A 20,700-nucleotide genomic window follows, 5' to 3' on the forward strand; every position below is an offset into this window, starting at 1 on the left:
GCAGATGCTTATTTTCAGTACAAGTTTAAATTTTTATTTACTCCTTAACAAAATGTACTGTATATCTGTGCTATTGGGGTCAGTTAGGTATTAATTATAATAATTTAATGTAGAAGAGAACACTTTAATACTGAAAGCCTTATACTGTCAGAAATAAAATCAGCATACAAGCACTGCATTAGAAAGTAAAGCATTTGAAAAAAAATACTGATATGGTTCAAATCTAAAATGCCCTTCAAAAGTCTCATGTTCAGAGGCGGAGTTTTGGAAGGTGATTGGATAATGGGACACTATATTCATCGACAAATTGAACCTTTGGTGAGTTTATAGCTAACTGTGGTATTCAGAAGGGAGGCCTGGTCAGAAGATGCTGGCCACTGGAGGCATGACCTGGAAGGGTATATTCTTGTCTTGCCTCCTTCCTGGCCACCATACTATGAGCACTTTTCATTTGCCATGCCCTTTTACCATGCCATTTCTGCCATGGAGTTAGCATATCATGGACTGAACCTACTGAAGCTGTGAGCTATGATAGTCTTTTCCTCCTTTAAGTTGCAGGTATTAGGTATTTTGTCCCAGTGACAAAAAAACCTGACTAATACATACATTAAATTAGAAAAAAGTTCTGTAAGGACAGTTCATTGAAAGTATGAGTTAAAAAAGAAAAAGAATGGAAATAAAATTTCTTAATGATAAGAGATTAAATTTATATATTTTAAAAGTGAATGATGGTTTGGATATGTTTAAATGAGACTATAAAAGTTTTATTTTAAAATTCCATTGTTTATATTTGATATTAGATCCTTTGTTTTTATATAAACTCATGGTGAAAGAATCTAGTTACTATATTAATATTATATGAGAAGGACCATAGTTATCTTGAAATTCTTTTAGTTGAGTACAACACACACACACACAAACACACACAAACTTTCCTAGAGGATGCTTATGTAAAAATATTTTCTATAGGATGAGTTTATTTAAACAGCATTAAGAAAAATAATGTTTTTTTGGTAGGTACTACTAAAGAAAATGAAATCAGAATTTTTTTCAGGGAAGGGTGTGGTCTTGATTTTTTTCTCCTATTAATTTTTTTACTTTTGACTTCTCTTTGGAGCCCTGAATGCATAAGGGAACTTAGTCCCAACCTTTCCTGCTGAATCTGAGCAGCCCCTTCTTTAAGTAGAGAGGATGGATATAGTTATTAATTTATTTGCTAAGTCATTCATTTAATAAATATTGTCTGTGTGTTCCAAGCATTATGCTAATTATGAGGTTATATTAGTGACCTCCCTGGACAATGACCATCTAGAGACAAGTGGGAAAGAGATCTTTCTAGCTATATGTGGTTGTTCAAAATTAAGCAAAATTTACAAGTCAGCATCTCAGTCCTGTAAGCAACATTTCAAATACTCAATTGCCACATATAACTAGTGGTTACCATTTTTGACAGTGCAGACGTAGAAAACTTCCATCATCATAGAAAGCTCCAGTGGATAGCACACAGATTAATAATCAGGAAATTGCAACACAGTATAAGTGCTATGATAAGGAAGTACAGGTTGCTGTGGGATAATAGAAAATAAGCCTTTAGAAATTAGGGAAAGTTTTCTGAAGGAAGTAAAATCTATGGCAAGTTTTTTTTTTTTTCCGGTACTGGGTATCAAACTTGGGTCCTTGTGCTTGCGAGGCAGGCGGCAGAACCACTGAGCTAAGTCCCCAGCCTGGCAAGTTTTCAAGGATGAGTAAAAATCATACAGAGAAAGAAAACTGGGAAATATATTTTGAGAATAACCTGCACAAAAACCTGGAAGTGAAAGTAGAATAGTGTATTGCATATACTGAGTTAGGACAAGACAAGACAAAGAGGTGAGGCCAGAGATAGAATAAAAGATCATGTAGTGCTTGGTATAACATGTTCAGAAGTTTAGTTCTGACAGCTAATCTGTTTGTTTTTTCTCACTGACAGCCATATTTTGGTTTGGTCAGTCAAAAACCTATAAAGCTTAAGTGGTAAGTTACACAAATGTCAAATTAGCTGAATTTACCTTTATTCTTCCTAATGGTTGTGATACTGATAAAGTTGCTGCTGCTGCTGCTGCTGCTGCTGTTGTTGTTTTGAGACAAGGTCTTGCTATGTAGTTCAAGCTGGCTTTGAACTCACTATATAACCCAGGCTGGCCTCAAATTTATGGTATACTCCTGCCTCAGCCTGTCTAGTGCTGGGATTACAGGCACCACACCGAGCCTGGAAGTTGCTATCTTTGAACTATAATACCACACTTGATCTTAGCCAAAAGGCCGAGAAGTGATGAACTATAATACCAATAATGTTTTCTTGATGTTAATTTGTGAAATTCCATTCGGCATTTATGTTCCAGTAATAAAATTTAAAATGACTCTTAGAGATAAGTAAATATGTGTTTTAGCTACATTATGTATGTATGTGCATTTTCCATTACTTTTTATTTTAGGGTGATGAAGAAACATTTGAAAATTATTACCGAAAACAAAGAAAGAAACAAGCGAGACTGGTATTGCAGCCCCAGTCAAGTATGGTAAATATGTGAAAAATTTGAGTTAGTCATATTATTTTGTATCCACTTATCTTACTTTAATTTTTTTCAGAGCATGTATCCCTGTTAATTCACTTACAAATATTTATTGAACACCTACCATTTCTAAAAATTCATTTAGATGCCAAGGGTACAGCAGTGAGCAAATCTGATTAGTCCCTTCTCTCATAAATTTACATTCTCTTAGGGAAGATAGACAGTGAATTTAAAAAAGGATGAGTAAATATGTAAAATGTCAGGGAGTTGCAGTTAGTTCCTGACAATATGGTAAACTGTATTTCAGTTATTGTCCAACTAGAAAAGGAAACTAAAGATTCTGGACAGATATTTAAAAAATTTTTTAAATGTACTGAAGATCTAGTAGAAAAGTATAATTAGACTAAAAACCAGATGAATAGAGAATTTTTTTTTTTTAGTACTGGGGATTGAACTCAGTACCTTGTGCCTGTGAGGCAGACAGCAGAAACACTATGCTAAATCCCTGGCCCAAAAGAGAACTATTTTATGTGTTGTGATGGTTATGTGATTAGATGTATTGGTGAAAACTCAGAAATTGTACATGAAAAAGAGGGAATATAAAGTATGTAATTTTAATTATCAATTCAATCATCTAACTATAAGACAGTTGAGCAAAACATATACACCCAAATTGGGCAGAAATCCAGGTAGGTTTAATGTAGCTTTTATTCTAGTAGTATCTACTAAATGTTAAAGCTTGAGTTTTGAGAACCTGTCCTGCTGGTGGCTAAGCTAAGAGCCCATTCAAAGTTAGTGTCCAGTAAGATTGTCTCCCTTTAAAGCTGAGGCTCCAAAAGATTTAAAGGCCCATATTTAAGATGATCTGGAGATAAAACCTTCTAAAATCTTTCTATTCTCTTGAAAATACTGTAAAGAAATTTAAATCTCTCAAATCTTGGTGTTTAATGCACAGAGAAAGAAGCCTCTGAGAATTCATAACAAGCAACTTGTCCATGTTTTTCCAACTAAGTTTATCCTACTTGTATATATAATTTTAAAATCTGGCTGAAATTTAGTTTAAAGTGGTTCCATGCTGATAATTGCTGTCAAGTGCCCAGAAGAAACAAATGTTGATCTCTACATATTTATCCCAGAGTTAAAGAATATTCATAAAATTACAAGGAAAATTAGCAATTCCCGTCAAAAGTAATTACCAAACTAGTGATAATCATTACTGATATCATGACTGGATCCTAAAAGACTTGATATTTGAACAATTAGTCATAGAGTACAAAATAGTGCTGATGTATTTAATAAAGTGAATGGCAGTCTTGTTACTATGAGGAACAGAAACAATAAAAAATGACCAAACAGATGTGAAGAAAAATCAAGTAGAATATTCAGAAAGTAAAGATATATTAACTGAAGTTAAAGTATTATGAATGGGTTTAACAGTTGATGAATTCTTTGTTGATCTGCAGAGTTTATCTAGACAGCGTCACAGAGAGATGAAAGAAGAAATAAAAGAGACATAGGAAATACAAAGAGATGTAATCTGTATCTAATTGGAATTTCAGGAAGAGGGCAGAGTACATGAGACAGAAGAATATTTCATGATATATGGCTGAGAAATTTCTAAAAAAGGTGGGAAATAGAAATCCACAGTCAAGCCTGAGGAATCCCAGATAGCTTAGATAAACACTCTCAGAAATAATATAAAGAAATTGAAGAACACCAACAATAAAGAGAAACCACAAGACATGAAAAACATTTATCAACTATTTTGATTGACATTTATTAAATACTCTACCAAAAATAGCAGAATACACATGCTTTGCAAGTGTATATGCAGATTCACAGACAGATCATATTCTGGGCCATGAAACAAATAGCAACAGTATAAAGACTTGAAATCATACAAAGCCTATGCTGTGACAGTAAGATATGAGATAGTCTATAAACAAACAAAAAAGTATTACTTCATTCAGCAATTCAAGAAATAGATCATAAACCTAAATGTAAGTGCTAAAATTGTAAAACTTTTAGAAGAAAACAAAGATCTTAGTAATCTTAGGTAGGCATAAGCCATAAAGAAAAAAAACCCAGGTGAATAAGAACTTTTCTTCAAAAGGTGCTGTCAAGAAAATGAAAAGTCAAGATAAAGATTGTAGAAAATACTCGTAAAACTCATGTCTTACAAAGAGCTTGTTTCCAGAATATATGAAGAACCGATCAATATAGCTCACCAATGAAAGACAAACTAGCTTTTAAAATGGACAAAAATGATTTGAATTGACATTTTATGAAAGCTATTCAGTTGTTAAAAAAAACACATGAAAAGACATTCAGTGTAATTTTTCATCAAGGAAATACAAATTCAAACCTGAGTGAATTACCACTACATATTTACTAGAATGATTAACCTTAAAAGACGGATGATACTAAGTGCTAATGAGGATGGCGAGCAACTAGATCTCTCTTACACTTCTGATGAGTTTAAAAATTACACTGCCAGTTAGGAAAACTTTTTGGCAGTTCATAATGAAGAATTACACAGTCTCGTAGTCCTGCTCTTACTTATGAAGAATAAAATATTATTTTACAAAGTGGCTGTATGTGAATGTTTATAATAGCTCAATTAATAATTGCCCCAAGTTAGAAATACCACAGATTTCTGTGTACCAAAACTGGAAATTGTTGTACATCAACATGCATAAACAAATTATTGTACATTCATATAATGAAATGCTACTCAGGATTAAAAAGCAATTAATAACTTGCAGGTAAATGTAGCTATTTCAAAAGCATTCTAAGTGAAAAAATTCAGAGATAATGCAGGTATATACAATAGCAAAGAAATCAATGCAGTAAATCTGTATGCAGGAAATTATCAAGATAGTATGCACTTGAACATAAAATAGAATTTAAAAACACAATAATAAATATTAGAATGAAATGAAGCTAGTGAAAGTGAACCATTCATTATTTAATGTATTAGTTGTCCAGAAGAACAATAAAAACTTGACTGTTTTAGAGTTTGATTATTTAAGGATGTAATGTAATTTTAAAGTAATTCATAAAAGAACAGAAACCAAGAATCTACTTTCATATGATACAGAAAAAAAGATAATAAAAATTGGATTATATATCTTAAGTTGATAAATATGATAATTCTAAAGCTATAAGCACTTAATAACATTATTCAAAATATTTAGAGAAATTTATGACTTCAAAATATTTAAAGCAAGTTGTTGCCATAACTTCAAGAATTGGAAATTCACAATCATCCCACTGAGACATTTTGTCACAGTGTCTGTTAACCAAGTACAGTATCAATAAGGTTACAGAAAATGCTTAAGAGGCTTGATATAATGAAATATAGAGAATCTTGCTTGAATAATTATAGAAACATACACTTTTCAAGCATACATGGAATGTTACACAAATTGGATCACATATTATGTTTTAAAGCAAGTACTAGAAAATTTCAAATGTTTAGTGTCATGTAATTATATTTCCTGATTGTAGTATTTTTATGTTAAAAAGTACTAATAATGTATCTCCAAAATGGATAAAACCCCAGATTTAAAAATTTAATCAGATTTATGAAAGATGAAAATATACTTTTCAGACTTAATTGAACTATGAAATATTTTATGTAAATAACATGAAAGTCAGACAATTTAATGTTATACTTTATAGCTTTTGTTAAAAGTATAAACAATAGGCAATTGTAGACTGTTTTTAAGGAGTTTGATTTTTGTTGTGTGTCATATGAAAAGGCACTAAAAGGTCTTTGGCAGAGGATATAATGTTCTAATTACTATTTGAAAAGTATGATAGCTACTGTACATGGAGAATAGGCTTTGGGAGGGCAAGTTTGGAAGCTGGGATGACTAGGTAAGAAGATGACATATTAGCCCAAGTGAGAGATGATGGTGGCTTCAACTAGAATGCTGAGAAAGGGTTTCTGAAATCTCATTTACTTTTTAATATGTTTATTGTATTATCTCCTGAGGGTAAAGGCTTTTTGTTATTTATAAGTGTATCCCTGGCACCTAACAATGTATGCAGCTTAGAGGAGGCTCTCAATAAATATTTGCTAATGAATTTTTAGTGATTTGGAACTTTTATGTTGCTGCTATTTATTGGTTTAAATTTGATTTTTATTTTTCATTTAAAGCATGAAACAGTTGATGGCTATAGAAGATATTTCACTCAAATTGTAGGGTATGTATCTAATATGGAAATAAATTATCAATTTTATATTATGCTAAATGTGTGAAATAATTATTTTCTATATGGACTTTATTTTTATATGGACTTTTAAAAAAATGCTATGTTGGTAATTGCTGTTTTAGGTTCTTTGTGGTGGAAGATCACATTTTACATGTGACAGAAGGATTGGTAACCAGGGCATATACTGATGAACTTTGGAACATGGCCCTCTCAAAGATAATTGCTGTCCTTAGAGCTCATTCAGTAAGTCAGATAATTTATGTTTCTAAAATTTTAATTCAGTTACTTTAAGAACTTATGAGTTGCATAATGTCAAAGGAAAACTATACTTCCATCATTCAGCATTTTTTGGTAAAGCTCAGGTTTGGAAGTAATAATGTCAGGCTTTTTGTCTGTCTGGTAATATGAACTTGGATTTTGCAATTGACTGGAGCTTCTCAAGACACTTTTATTTCAACATTAGAAGAACTAAGCTGATCTCATTACTCTCAACTGACCTCTTCATTAGATCACTGAAAAGCACCATGAAGACGGATTTTTAAATTATTATTCCAAATTCCTTGTTTCCAAAATAAACTCCACCATCAAAACTCAGTAGAACTTGTTCCTCAGTGTTTATAATTTGTAGTAATACTAAAGTTATGTATTTCTTAACATTTTTTAGTTTTTAAATTTAGAACTCATTTGAAATGATGAACCCTTATATAATAAAGCTTTTTTATGGGTTAAAGTTAAATGATCAAATATTTTCCTAATGACTTTAGTGGAAATAATAGACATGTCAGTATTATAAAGATCATTAGAATTAGTACTGGTCAGTAAAGACTTTTCTTTAAGACAACTTCCGCGTATGTCCCCATATTTAAAATTGTGGTTTTTTTTACAAATTGTTTATATTATTTTTATAATTGGTGAGATTTAAAATATGTTGAGAAAATGTCTACATTTTTATTTATCAAGATTTAGATTCTTGATACACTGTCTGATGAACTATAGATTTTTCTAACATACTAATTTAAAAAGATTCTTTTTTGGTCCGGGGATGTACCTTAGCCATGCAGTGCCTGCCTAGCAAGTGTGAGGCCCTGCGTTTGATTCCCGGTACCAAAACAAAACAAAAAAAAAGATCCTTGATTTTTATTTTTGGTGCTGGAGATTGACCCCGGGGCCTCATATGCACTATAGGCAACTGCTTTACCACCGAGGGTATCTCAAGCCCCAAAATAATACATTTTATTATGGTTTCTATTCATATCAGCTCCAAGTATATAAAATTTTGTACGTTTCCTATTCATTTTGTGACATTAAATATGAATTCATGTTTAATGTCAATATTAAAAATTAGATTCTTATTAAATGCTGTTAAAGGGACAATAAATTTCACTACCCTTTTGACTTTAGTAATTGCCCTTAATTACTAAGAAGTACTTAAATTGTCATTCTTATATTGGAAAAAATAAAATATGTGGCTCTTCTGTAATATAGTTAATGTAAAATAAAAATATGTGGTCTATATGCAAATCATTATTTCAGTTTAAAATAACAAGTTCCTTAAAATCTAAAGATGTTTAGAAATACAAACATCATTGTTTTGACCAGTTCTTTTAAGTGTGCCTATTTCAGAAAGAGTTTTTTCATATAATACAGCTACATTTGGTATGTCATGTTTTGATCTCTCCCTGAAAACTTATATTAAATAGAGCAATAGTGTATCTGTGTAATCAAGATTTTAATTTTATTGTAATTCTGGTAGACTAAAAGAAAACACTTTAACTGCTTAATTTTTAACTAAATGACTCTTGTCTTTTTGTTCTTTTGTTTCCACCCCACACCTACCCATCTCGTATCCCCTCAGTCTTATTGCACTGACCCTGATCTTGTTTTAGAGCTGAAGAATCTCATTGTAATTTTTGCAGATACTTTGCAGGTGAGTCTTAGCTTAATGCTCAATTAATGGCTATTTTGAACACTTAAAGAGATGCTTTTGTGTGTGTGTGTGTGTGTGTGTGTGTGTGTGTGTGTGTGTGTGTGGATTCATGGGTAGCAAACTAGTAGCATTAAGTGTTTACTTGTATATTCCTCGGTTACCCAGGATTATTCATACCACCTCCTTCCCAATTATGAAGATGGAAACAGCTCAAGAAATGTTACTCTTTTTTAAAATATTGGCCATTTAGTTAAAGTAGTTTTGTAATTAAAATGACAAGTGGTATAGTAGAAAGAACCCAGGTAATACAGGCCATAGTGATGGTTATGTAAACCTTGCAAGGATATCGGTCTAATTTACTATTTTGAAATAAGATCAAGAAAGACACCAGTCCTTTTTGCTTATTTATAAATTCTACAATATTTTCATTTTATTGAAAATTATCTTATTAGGTAGATCTTACACTAAACTAACCAAATGTTGGCTTTTTAATTTATACCTACTGATTGAAGAATGGAAGTGACTTTTCAAAAAAAACCAAAAAACAAAAACTAAAGAATATTATGATTTATAGTTTTTAAAACACTGTAAATTTTACCTTTTAAATGTCAGTGTTTTATCATTTAAAACAAAGCTGAATAAACAATAAGATAAAAGGTAACACTAGTACATTTATAGTTCTGCTTACTGCCTATTGATCAAGTTAACAGTAAGCATTTGTTGATTTATTCACTAACACTTTTTGAGCATTCATTACCTTCTAACAGTTAGTTGATATGCAGATTGGTAGAGACATAAAGATTAGTAACATAATAGGGACATAAAAATCTTTAGCTTCAAGAAACTCACAATTTAGTTGTGAACAAATAAAGTATTTGATAAGGCAATAAATATATAGCAACATGTTAAAGAGCATTGGGCACACAGAAGGTAAAGCAACTAATTTTGATTGTAGGAGTTGGAGAAGACAGTAGGGAAAATTAAAATGGAAGCTAGATTTTGAAGAATGAGTTTAGCAAGTATAAGCAGGAAAGCATTTATGGAAGAGAAATGAGTATGTATAAATTGTAGATAGACGTGTGCTATGGTGAATGTGAGACTGGTTGAAAAGCTGGGTAGTATTAGAAAGGGCAATATATGAGTGTCAACAAGGAAGTGCATATAGTGGTGAGGAAATTGTTGAGGTAGTTCAATGTAGATTGTGTAAGGTCTTGTGAAACTTTTAGTAAGCCTTTTGGAATGACATGATCAATCAGGTTTACACTTGGAATTTTGAGTGTCTGGGCAACTTAGTTGAAAGAAACAGGTAGTTGGGATTTCAGTTTAGGAAATTCTTAAAATGGTGTAGAGAAGAGATGTGAAGGATCTGAAATAAAGCAGTTATACTGTGTATATTTCTAGAAGAAAGAAAGGTAGGTACATGATGGAGAAACATGACACGTTTGAAAGAGGTTTGCAAAAGAGGTGAAATGAGAAGTACTTGGTAATTGATTAAATTGTATTGGGGAGTTTAGATGATTTTTAAGTTTGTTAATAAATTACAATGATGATAGCACTATTATATTGAATGCTTTTTGAGGCTAATGTAGGTAATATTGATTGAAAAGAGATAAGAAAGGGAAAAATTATTTTGATGCCATCAAACTTTCTAGACCTGTTTTTTACTTAACACACTAGTAGAAAGTCAAAAGGATATTTTTCCTAAGCTTTTAGAATAACATACAGCGTAACCTAGTGGTTCTTTTCAAATGATTATCTAGTATTCCTAACATTTTTTATGAATACTTTTTACACAATTAACTTTGTTTTTTAAAAATATTTTAGGGATATGGTTTTCCAGTGAACCGACTTTTTGACCTTTTATTTGAAATAAGAGATCAATACAATGAAATACTGCTTAAGAAATGGGCTGGAGTTTTCAGGTTAGTCAAAGCCATGGTGCCTTAATGTAACAAATGACTTTTGTCAAATGCTCAACTAATTGATTTTGTATATGGCAATAAAATATTTATAATAAAATTTTATTATGGTAAACACACATACAATTTACAATTTTAACTATTTTTGAATGTACAGTTCAGTGGTATTAAGTGCATTCACATTGTTGCAGCTATTACTACCATATGTCTTGGAACTTTCTCATCTTCCCAACAGAAATTCTGTACCCACTGACAATAACTCCTAATTTCCTCCTTCGACTGGCTCCTGGCAACTACCATTGTACATTGTCTCTAAAAATGTATTACACTGAGTACCTCATGTAAATGGTACAGTATTTATCCTTTTGTGTGTGAATCATGTCATCAAGGTTCATTTATGTTGTGGCATGTCAGAATTTCTTTCCTTTTAAGACAATAATCTGTGTGAATCATGTCATCAAGGTTCATTTATGTTGTGACATGTTAGAAGAGAATTTCTTTCCTTTTAAGACAATAATCTGTGTGTGTGTGTGTGTGTGTGTGTGTGTGTGTGTATGTGTATCACATTTTGTTTCTGTATTTGTCAGCAGTTTGGATTGTTTTCCACTTTCTGGCTATTGTGAGTAATGCTGTTATAAACATAACTGTACATTCATTTGTTTGGGTTCCTGCTTTCAAGTCTTTTAGGGTTCATACCTGGCAGTAGAGTGCTGGATCATGTGATAAATGCATGATTCTTTTTTTTTTTTTTGAAGAACATCCATTCTGTTTTCTATATATGTATATATATATATATATATATATATATATAAAATTGTTTTTTATGATTAGATACTTATAAAACTAAATATTCAAAGATATTTTACATTAGAGACAGATAGCCTTAAATTTGGTTTGAGGAAAGTGCTGTTTTTACAAATAACCTAGCTAGATTAAAAACCTTAAAGACTGTAAATAGGAAAATCTTTGTGATTAATCTCTTACCTAAAGGGTATGGACTATTTTAATGTTTATGAAACTTTGCACTGCTATGAAAAGAGAAATATAATCCCTTTTAATTACTAAAAGCTTTCTTCCCTCCCCTCTTTCTTTTTTACTTTCTGTCTCCCTTCTCTTCTACTTGGTCCCTCCCTTTCAACTTCCCTCCTTACCTCTTTGTCTCTTTTCCCTTTCTCTTTCAGAAAAAAAGGGTGAATCGTGAGATCTTACATCTAGGTTACCCAAAGTATGATACAAATAATATGTCAATAATATTTGATATGTTGACTTGATTTAATACCAGCTGGGCACTTACCCCCAGCAGTTTTCAAAACTTTGAAGGTTGACTTTCTGAATCTTGTAGCAGAAATATTTTGTCCATTCCTAAGTGGCTTATACAAGGTGATAAATTTTATTTTAGAATTAACTAAATCCTTATTTGAGCTTATTGTATCAACATTCTTTAGGAGGGATACTGTCAAGGTATTATCCCAAATAGGTAATTGACAATACAGATGAGTCATTGCTAACTGTCATCAGATTTTTATATTAAGTACTTTAAAAATAGAGGTAGTTTGGGGCCCGGGATTTGGCTCAGTGGTGCGGCTGTCTGCCTTGCGAGTGCAAGGTCTGGAGTTGATCCCCAGTACCCACCCACCCAAAAAATAGAGATAGTGCATATTGATAGAAGTAATCTATAAAATGTATGCCCTGATGTACTGATATATTTTTATACTTTTAAATCTTATAACTGGCAAAAGAACGCTCAAATTTTTATAATTGTTGTTAGATTATACTCTCTTGGTATTTTAATATTTCTAGCCATGACATTGCTCCCTCAAATTGAAACAGAACTTATGTCTTTGCACATATGTTCCTTCTGTTGTGAGCACAATGGAATTCATTTTATTCATCTTTCAAAACTTTACAGAGTCCATAGCTTCTCTATAACATTTTCCATGGGATATTCCTTCACCTACTTATATATTACTTCCTTCTTTGTCCTGCTTTTGAAACTCATAACCTTTCTCATTATAGTATAATATAAACATTATAGTTTGTTTGCATATCTGGCTGTCCTGTTTGGGTCAAGAATGTGGATCTTGCTTTTGTTTTCATGAGGCAGAGAATTTTCATTGCAATTCAGATTCTAGAACATAATTGGCCCTATTTAACAATTATAGGTTAAAGTAAGTTGGTGCTTGGACATCAGATACCTTAGGACAGACAAGGTTATGTTGTAGCAGTAGCAGCAACAACAAAATAACAAATAATCCCCCAAATCTCAATGTATTAGTCGTTTTCTCACTCATAGAAAAGTCTACAAGCAGGTCTAGTAGTCAGAGAGCTGAGCTGTTCAATTTATAGTTCTCCTTCTCAACATGTTGTCTCCTTATCACCATGGGAAGAAGGGTTATATAGTTGGCTCATAAATGCTTTTATATTCAAAGCAATACATTTTACTTCCATTCATAACCCAGTGGCCAAAATTAGTCATGTGGTTGCCTGTGAGGAAGCTGTGTAAGAGAGCACATCAAGTAAATAGCTGTGCCTCACTAACTATAAAAGGCCCTTTTCTAGTAGTAATATTATGTGAAACTAAATAAATGTAACACATTGTTTTGGTCTTTAAGAGCTTATAGCCTTAAAGACAGTTTGAATTTGACCTTGTTAAGAAATCTGACTGGAGTACTCCCCATGTCATGGATCTGTTTTTAGTTACTGATAATGAGCTTGTTCAAACTTTGTCATCTTGAAAATTGTTGTAGACCAGAAAATTTAAGTACTAAGAGGCTATCTAACAAACTAATGGAAAGATGAGATTATACATGAACTTTGAGGGGTAAGACTTCATTGGTACTGAATTTTAGAATTCTGTAGAGGATTAAACTGCTTTTCTGCATGGACCATTAATTGACAAATAAAGTGTTTTATAGGAGTTAGGATTTTTAAAGGTATTATCTTTTAACATTCTGATGACATGTTTTGTAATAATAAGTTTTCAGTTCTCCTCTCTTAACAGGGACATTTTTGAAGAAGATAATTATAGCCCCATCCCTGTTGTCAGTGAAGAAGAATATAAAATAGTCATCAGCAAATTTCCCTTTCAAGATCCAGATCTTGAAAAGGTACAAGCTGGGTTTTAAATTTTTTCTTAAGAAAATTTCATTGTCTTTATTACTACATAAAGTTTACCTGATATTGTAAGTTATAACATCCCCAACTTCTTGGGGATAATTTTTGTTGTAATATTTAAGAAAAATAATTATATTTTGTTTACTTGTAAAGATTAATACTGTTTTTACTACTACTATTTTGATGAAATTAAGAAGGGGCTTTCCTGGGAATACTAGAAGCATTTGTTCTAACTGTTAGGTGGATTCCCAGGGCAGGTGTTATTGGTGTTGGGTGGGTTCCAAATTATACTAAATTATACTAAATGTTGAGTAGATTATAGTAATGAGTATATTTTGGAGAAAAGGAATTTCTTTGAAATATCCATTACTATGGAAGATTTTTGAGACTTTTAAAAAATAATACATTTCTATAAAAAATATATAAGGATGTTTTGTTTTGTTTTGTTTTGTTTCTTGATTAAGTAAAAGATATACAAAGGCAGTAACTACATGCAGATTTCTTTTGGAAATAAGAATGCATATTTTTGGAGTAAGTACAGCTGAACAAAAGACAGGATAGATAAAGTAGATCAGCATGTGGATATTCATGGATGCCAGGAGTGCACATATATGTACATACATATACAGAAAGTTGAACAATTGTATCTATAATATTTCTGGGAAAAATCAGATCTTATGGGAAAAGAATATTATATTTCCCACAACTATCACTTTTCCCTTTTTTTTAATTTTTGGAACTGTTTGTAAATTTCTTTTCTACATTTTTATCCTTTCAGAATGAGCATGACTGATTGCTGAGTGAATTGTGACTTGTGACTGTAAATTTTTATTATTTTTATGAATAAATAAGCATATTATGTATAATAATTATTAAATACCAAGAAAAATAATTAAATGCATAGATTTTGGATTTTAGCTAACACTGCCATTGATACATGTATCTGTTATCTGTGTTTTCATGCCCAAAAGAGACCAGAATAATTAGACTAATTTTGTACTTTTTGAAATCCCAAGCGGAGCTGTCCATGTTAAAAAATAGCATCAGAGTGTTTTCCATCTTACGGCTTGGTGTTTTTTGTTTTTTGTTCTAGTTAATGATAAGAAGTTTGTTCAATCTATAGCATCTGTATCAGCAGCACAAGACCAACCTGAATTTATGCTAGCTCTGCCTGTGGCTTACTATGGCTGAGTGACTTACCTTATTTGAGCATTTGTACCTCTCGTTAAAAGAGGGAGTTGAACTAGACAATCTTCAATGCCCCTTCCAGTTATGCTAAATTATTATAAATTGGTCTATAGATTAAAGGAAGTTTAGCTTTGCTTGTCGGAACTTCTAGTATATACAGTATCCCTTAGGATTAAATTGCTAATTTAGGAAATGGTCAGTATTCTGCATGCAGAAAGTCTGTAATCCTGCAGTGTAAAGTACAAATTAATGAAGTTGAGGAGATGAAGATAAAAATACAATTAGAGAAGTTGAAAGGGCCAGACCATAACGGCCCTTGCAAATAATTGGAGATTATAAATTGTTGGAGAGTCTTTATCTTGAAGGCTATGACATGCTACCAAAGGGTTTTAAGCAGCAAGTACATAATGAGATTTGTGCTTTAGGACTATCACTCTGGCTGGTATACGTAGAATGGATTGAAAAAGAGAAAGACTGGTGCTAAGGAGACCAGCTAGGATATTTTTGCAGTTACTCTGATGAATAGGGGATATGGTTATGGAACTTGATTTAGGAGATATTTAGATTGTTTTATAATAGGAGTTGTGATTATTTGCATATTGGGGATAAGGAAGATAGTGGGTTCAGGTATAATAAGCAAACTTTTGTCTTCAGTGGTGGTCGCACTGGCTATGCTGGGAAACAAAAAAGAAAAAGAGTTGAAAATAAAAAAGGTTCTAATTGTGCCAATTATGTCAGGTACTTCAAAGAAGTCAGGCTAAGTAGGTGGTCATTGATGACCTCAGTGAGGGTATGTTCATTAATGTAACAAGGTTGTAATGAATGTGATGATAGAATAGATTCTATTTCATAAAGTATAAACAAGGGGCTTTTGGGTTAAAATCTTGGAGGAATTTTAACCTTTTAGAGACTGAGAATTTTCACGTGGATATTTGCTAATAAGGCAGGCTAGCCGAGAAGCACATTGTAAACCATTTGCTTCATAGTGATGTTTGATCTTAAAGTGTTTAGAAAGCTACTGGAAGACTTTATTCTAAGAGTTATGGAGGGAACTGAGTATCTTCTTGAATTGGCATCTTGAAAGTATCCAGTAATTCTGAGCCAGGATACTGGGTATAACTTTTATGGTCACTTTGACTCATCTTATGAATACAAAAAAGCAAATAGGAGTCTCCTACAAGGTTTGCTTGTCATCAGAATACAAAGGGGTATTGTTATGTGCTGTCCTTACTTGTTAGTAGTCCAATGATATGATTTAAACATAGTGTTGTTTTTTCAGAAATATTTTTGATTTAAAATATAAAAAATAATATAGAAATTTAACAGTAGAATTTTGATGAATTTACTACTAATTGAAATGTGCAATGAAGTTATTTTTTACATTTTAAGTGATTAGAATTTTTTTACTAAAATTTAAAAAATAATATTAACTTTCTCTTTCTACAGCAGTCTTTCCCAAAGAAGTTTCCCATGTCTCAGTCAGTACCTCATATTTACATTCAGGTTAAAGAATTTATTTATGCCAGCCTTAAATTTTCAGAGTCACTACACCGGAGGTAAGCTTATTAAGAAATATGTCTTTTCTCATGAGTTTTATGAAATATTAAGACTTTATTTTCATACCATGACTTTTTTTTTTTTTCCTGCCAGGGATCAAGCTACCTTGCGCTTGCGAGGCAGGCAGCTGTACCACTGAGCTAAATCCCCAGCCCCATACCATGACTCTTTAATGGATTATCATCTTATGGGAAAGGCTTATCTATGTTAGAGTATTTAAGGTTAAGTTTCTTTAAATTGAATGTTATCTTTTTGTTTGTTTTGTTGAAACAGGGCCTAGCTATGTAGTTCAGGCTATCATTGAACTCACTGTGGAGCCCAGGCTGGCTTTGAACTTGCAGCAGCCCTTCTGCCTCAGCTTCCCAAGTGTTGGGATTCCATGTGGTGTCACCACCACACCTGGCCCAATCTAATGTGTATTTTTAAACTTTTTATTATGTAAATCTCTAGGCATATGTAAAATAAATAATTTGATAGGAGGCTTCTGTTTTCTCAGCATCTAGATTTAAGTGTAATAAATATTATGTCATATTCATTATTTTTTGCTAAACTATTTGAAAGAAAATACCTTAAATAATGACCTTTTACCCATGAATACTGCAGTATGTGCTTCTAAAAACAGTGAGCGCTCTCTATTTGTTACCTGCACTTTAGAAAACAATTATCATTTCCCTAATACATACCAGTGATGTTTTTATCATCTTCAGAATATCTTTTTACAGTTGATAAATTTGAATCAGGGTCTAAACGAAGTCTACACCTTGTATTCATTGTTAAATCTTTTTACCAGTGTCTTCTTTTGATTTATGCCATTGATTTGTTGAAAATCAGGTAGCATTATTTTCTTTCTTGAATAGACTTCAAATGAGGATTCAGACAAATTCGACAGAATAAATTAGAATGTTGTAGCAAGTGGGTGTCATACTCAGCAGTGGAGAGCAGCACAACTCTTGGTACCTGTAGCCAGGTTAATTTTATAGACAAGAAAATTCCATTTATCTGGCATAGTGAGGATAATACTCTATGTTTATGGAGATAGACAATGTGATATCCCTATTTGATCAAAAGGAAACCAAGACTCAAAAAGGCTAAATCATTTGTTTAGAATGACCCAGGTGGTTAGGTTGAAAATTGGGTTGAAGAGCAGGATTTAGGACTCTTGTATCAGTGAAAATACCTGGCATAGTGGATGACATGTAATTAATGGTAGCAGAACATTAATCTCTTTTGCTGCATCTTGTTGCAGTTACCTACATGGATCCTATATTATTATAGTCATGTGATATATTTATTTTTTCTTTTCTTCTCCTTTCCCTTCTCTTTCCTCCCCTATCCCACAGTCCCAGTACGGTGGACTTAGGACCTCTTTATGTGATATATTTCTGATTGTGAACATTCTCTGGAAGGTTGAGTGAGATACTGGCTTTCATAATGCCACCTTCTTTGAAATCCATTCTTCTGAATTTTTCTACCAGATAACAGGAAATGTCCTTCTTCAGTGAATATATACTAAATTTTAAGTCACAAAAAGATATGAAGATATAAGTTACTTATTTTTCAAACAAAAGCAATGAGAACAATAACAGTTGTAGTACATTTTTTTATTGTACTTACCTCTTACTGTAAGGTACTATTATTTTGTATTTATACAAGGCATAAATGAAATTGAATAAGAACTATGTATCTGCCAGGGTTAGAATATCTGATTTTTTGTTTTTCTTACGTGAATAGAGATTTTTTTAAAAAAAGATTCTTTGGTTCCTATTTATGAATAATATGAAGAAAATAAAAGGCAAAAGCTAACACATAGCATACCTATTGTGTTTTATGGTTTCTGTAAGCAAGTGGTTCTCAAAGTGTACCCTGGTCAACATCATTACCATTACCGAGGAAATTATTATAAATGATACCTTACTGAATTAGAAATTGAGAGTGAGGCCCAGGATTTTGCCAGCTTCTCTAGATGATTCTGATACATGCCAAAATGTAAGAATATTGTTTAAGTTTCATAATACTCTACTAGTTAATTATACCAAAGTCTCTAAAAACATTATTTTTAGATGTTACAAGATACCCAACATAACCTCACTTTTGAAAAACAGTGAATTCAAATGAGTGTGTCTGAAAAGGAATAACAAAATTATTTCTATTAAAATGATATATTTTCATAGTAGATATATTTTGGGCCACAAATAGTTGAGAGTCACTAGTAATTTATCCCTACCTTGTTTTTCATTTTATGTTCTCTTTTGATCTAAAATAGAAGTAAGATGTGGCTGAGTGGTAAAGTGTTTGCCTAGCATGTACAAAGCCCTGAGTTTGATGCTTGTATCACAAAAATAAGTAATAATGAATAAAATAAAAGAGGCAGTACAATGCTTAAGAAGTAAGCTTTAGACTCTGATTTACCTTAGTTTCTTTCTTTTTTTGGTACCAGGGATCAAACTTGGGCCCTTGCCTTAGTTTGTTTCTTGATGCTGGCACTCACTAATTGAAGTAAAACTTTATACAGTTCAACTAATCTCCTTAAACTGCAGTTTCCTCATCTATAAAATGAAGGAAACAATTTGTTTGGTGGTTGTAAGAATGAAGTGCAGTAATGCAATAAAGCACTCAGCATACTGCCTGGCACGTGGTAAGCTCATAGGGTTTAGGAGAAAAAGGGTTACTACAATAATAGATGTGAGATGGAAATGTTTTTATTTTATTTAGAAAGCATTGGAAAATTAGAGTTAGAGTTCATGGGAAGATTACTAGTTATAGTCAGATTAACCTTGCTGGAACAAATAGAATATAGGTACTGATAGGTTTTCTTTCTCTGGCTTTTACTTATGAAGAAAAAGTATGCATTGAATTGCAGGGAAATTAAACAAAAGACATTATCTGTATTAGTAACTTTTCATCTGAGAAAGATTCTATACAGAATGTCTTATACACAATTTGAATGTGTCAGAAAAGAAACCAGAGGAGTTGGCAACCACCTGTCTTATCGGGGTATGTAAATGGCTTGTTCTAGGGACACAATTGATGGATTAGAGTTTTCTGTTTGAGTGTTTGATGCCAAGTAACCCTGATGCTGTACTGGTGGTGTGCTCATTTCCTGGGATGTCTTGAATCTAGTTACACAAAATCTAAAAGAAGTATTTTCCTTGGGCCTGCTGGAATTAGGGTTAGCAGAAACAGAATGCCTGCATTGGGGCTGGGGATATAGCTCAATGTTAGATGAGTTTAGTATGCACAGATCTTGTGGTGAATCCCCAGTAGTGAAAACAAGACACAAAACAAATAAAAAATAGAAATAGCTGCATCAATATGGAAAATATTAGAGCAACGAGAATTATTCCTGTTTTGTCAAATCTCGCTTGATTTGCATTTTTAAACATGCAAGGTAGTAAATATTTGTGTTTCATAGATTTTTAAGGGTATATTATAATGAAATAAAAACTAAATAGGTGTTGAGTTTTTAGCCTAAGTCAAAGGCAGTATTTCTAAATTAGGGATAATTTTGGTTTCTACTATTAGCACTACCTCCCCCACTCCATTTGCCAGCGTCGAAAGACATTTTGTTTTTTACAACTAGGGGTAGGAATGGGGAGAGGCGCTGCTTGGAATTAGTAGGTAGGGTCAGTGATGCCTCTTAACATCCTACATTTTACAGATCAGCCTTCACAGCAAAGAATTATCCAACCTAAAATGTCAGTAGTGCTGAAATTGAGAATCCATTATATAAGGACTGATTAAGTTTCTCTTCAAGAAATCATTTCTCTTCAAGAAATCATTATTTACTTAATTTGAAGGCCTAGTACTTACAAGAAAAGAATAAGCTTTTTAGTATTAGCTAAGTAATCTTTAGGTGTTAAGTTTTATACACCAAATTAAGATAATTTATTTCTTTACACGTCCTTTAAAATCTTAAAGGAAATGGATAGTTTAGTTATTTTAAAAAAGTAAATCTGGTAATTATAGATAGAAAAAGATCACATCAATTTATATGTTAAAAGTAATTTTTAGCTTTAATTGTATATGAAGTATCTTGCAGTGACTTTCCTACAATGTAATTTAAGAATAGCTTTATTTCCTTATACTAAGAACCTCATGAGGTTTCTCTGTAGTGATTGATTGAATACATTTAAATTATCCTGCAGGGCGAGGGATTTAGCTCAGTGGTTCTGCCGCCTGCCTTGCAAGCACAAAGACTGGAGTTTGACCCCTGGTACCAAAA

The 20,700-nt window shown here is 32.2% G+C and overlaps 1 protein-coding gene across 3 annotated transcripts in view; it reads left to right on the plus strand.

Moving 5' to 3' along the window:
• Positions 1-20,700, plus strand: part of Exoc6 (exocyst complex component 6) — a 213,524-nt gene that overhangs the window by 94,029 nt on the left and 98,795 nt on the right. For all 3 annotated transcript variants that reach the window (XM_010632092.3, XM_010632091.2, XM_010632093.3), the window contains 7 exons: positions 2,475-2,558; positions 6,718-6,764; positions 6,896-7,016; positions 8,629-8,700; positions 10,525-10,622; positions 13,621-13,726; positions 16,368-16,477. In XM_010632092.3, the coding sequence (XP_010630394.1) occupies positions 2,475-2,558; positions 6,718-6,764; positions 6,896-7,016; positions 8,629-8,700; positions 10,525-10,622; positions 13,621-13,726; positions 16,368-16,477 (638 nt within the window). The remainder of the gene's footprint in view (positions 1-2,474; positions 2,559-6,717; positions 6,765-6,895; positions 7,017-8,628; positions 8,701-10,524; positions 10,623-13,620; positions 13,727-16,367; positions 16,478-20,700) is intronic.

This window comes from Fukomys damarensis, unplaced genomic scaffold (assembly GCF_012274545.1).
Source record: "Fukomys damarensis isolate Sample0158 unplaced genomic scaffold, DMR_v1.0_HiC HiC_scaffold_20, whole genome shotgun sequence".
Classification (NCBI taxonomy): Eukaryota; Metazoa; Chordata; class Mammalia; order Rodentia; family Bathyergidae; genus Fukomys; species Fukomys damarensis.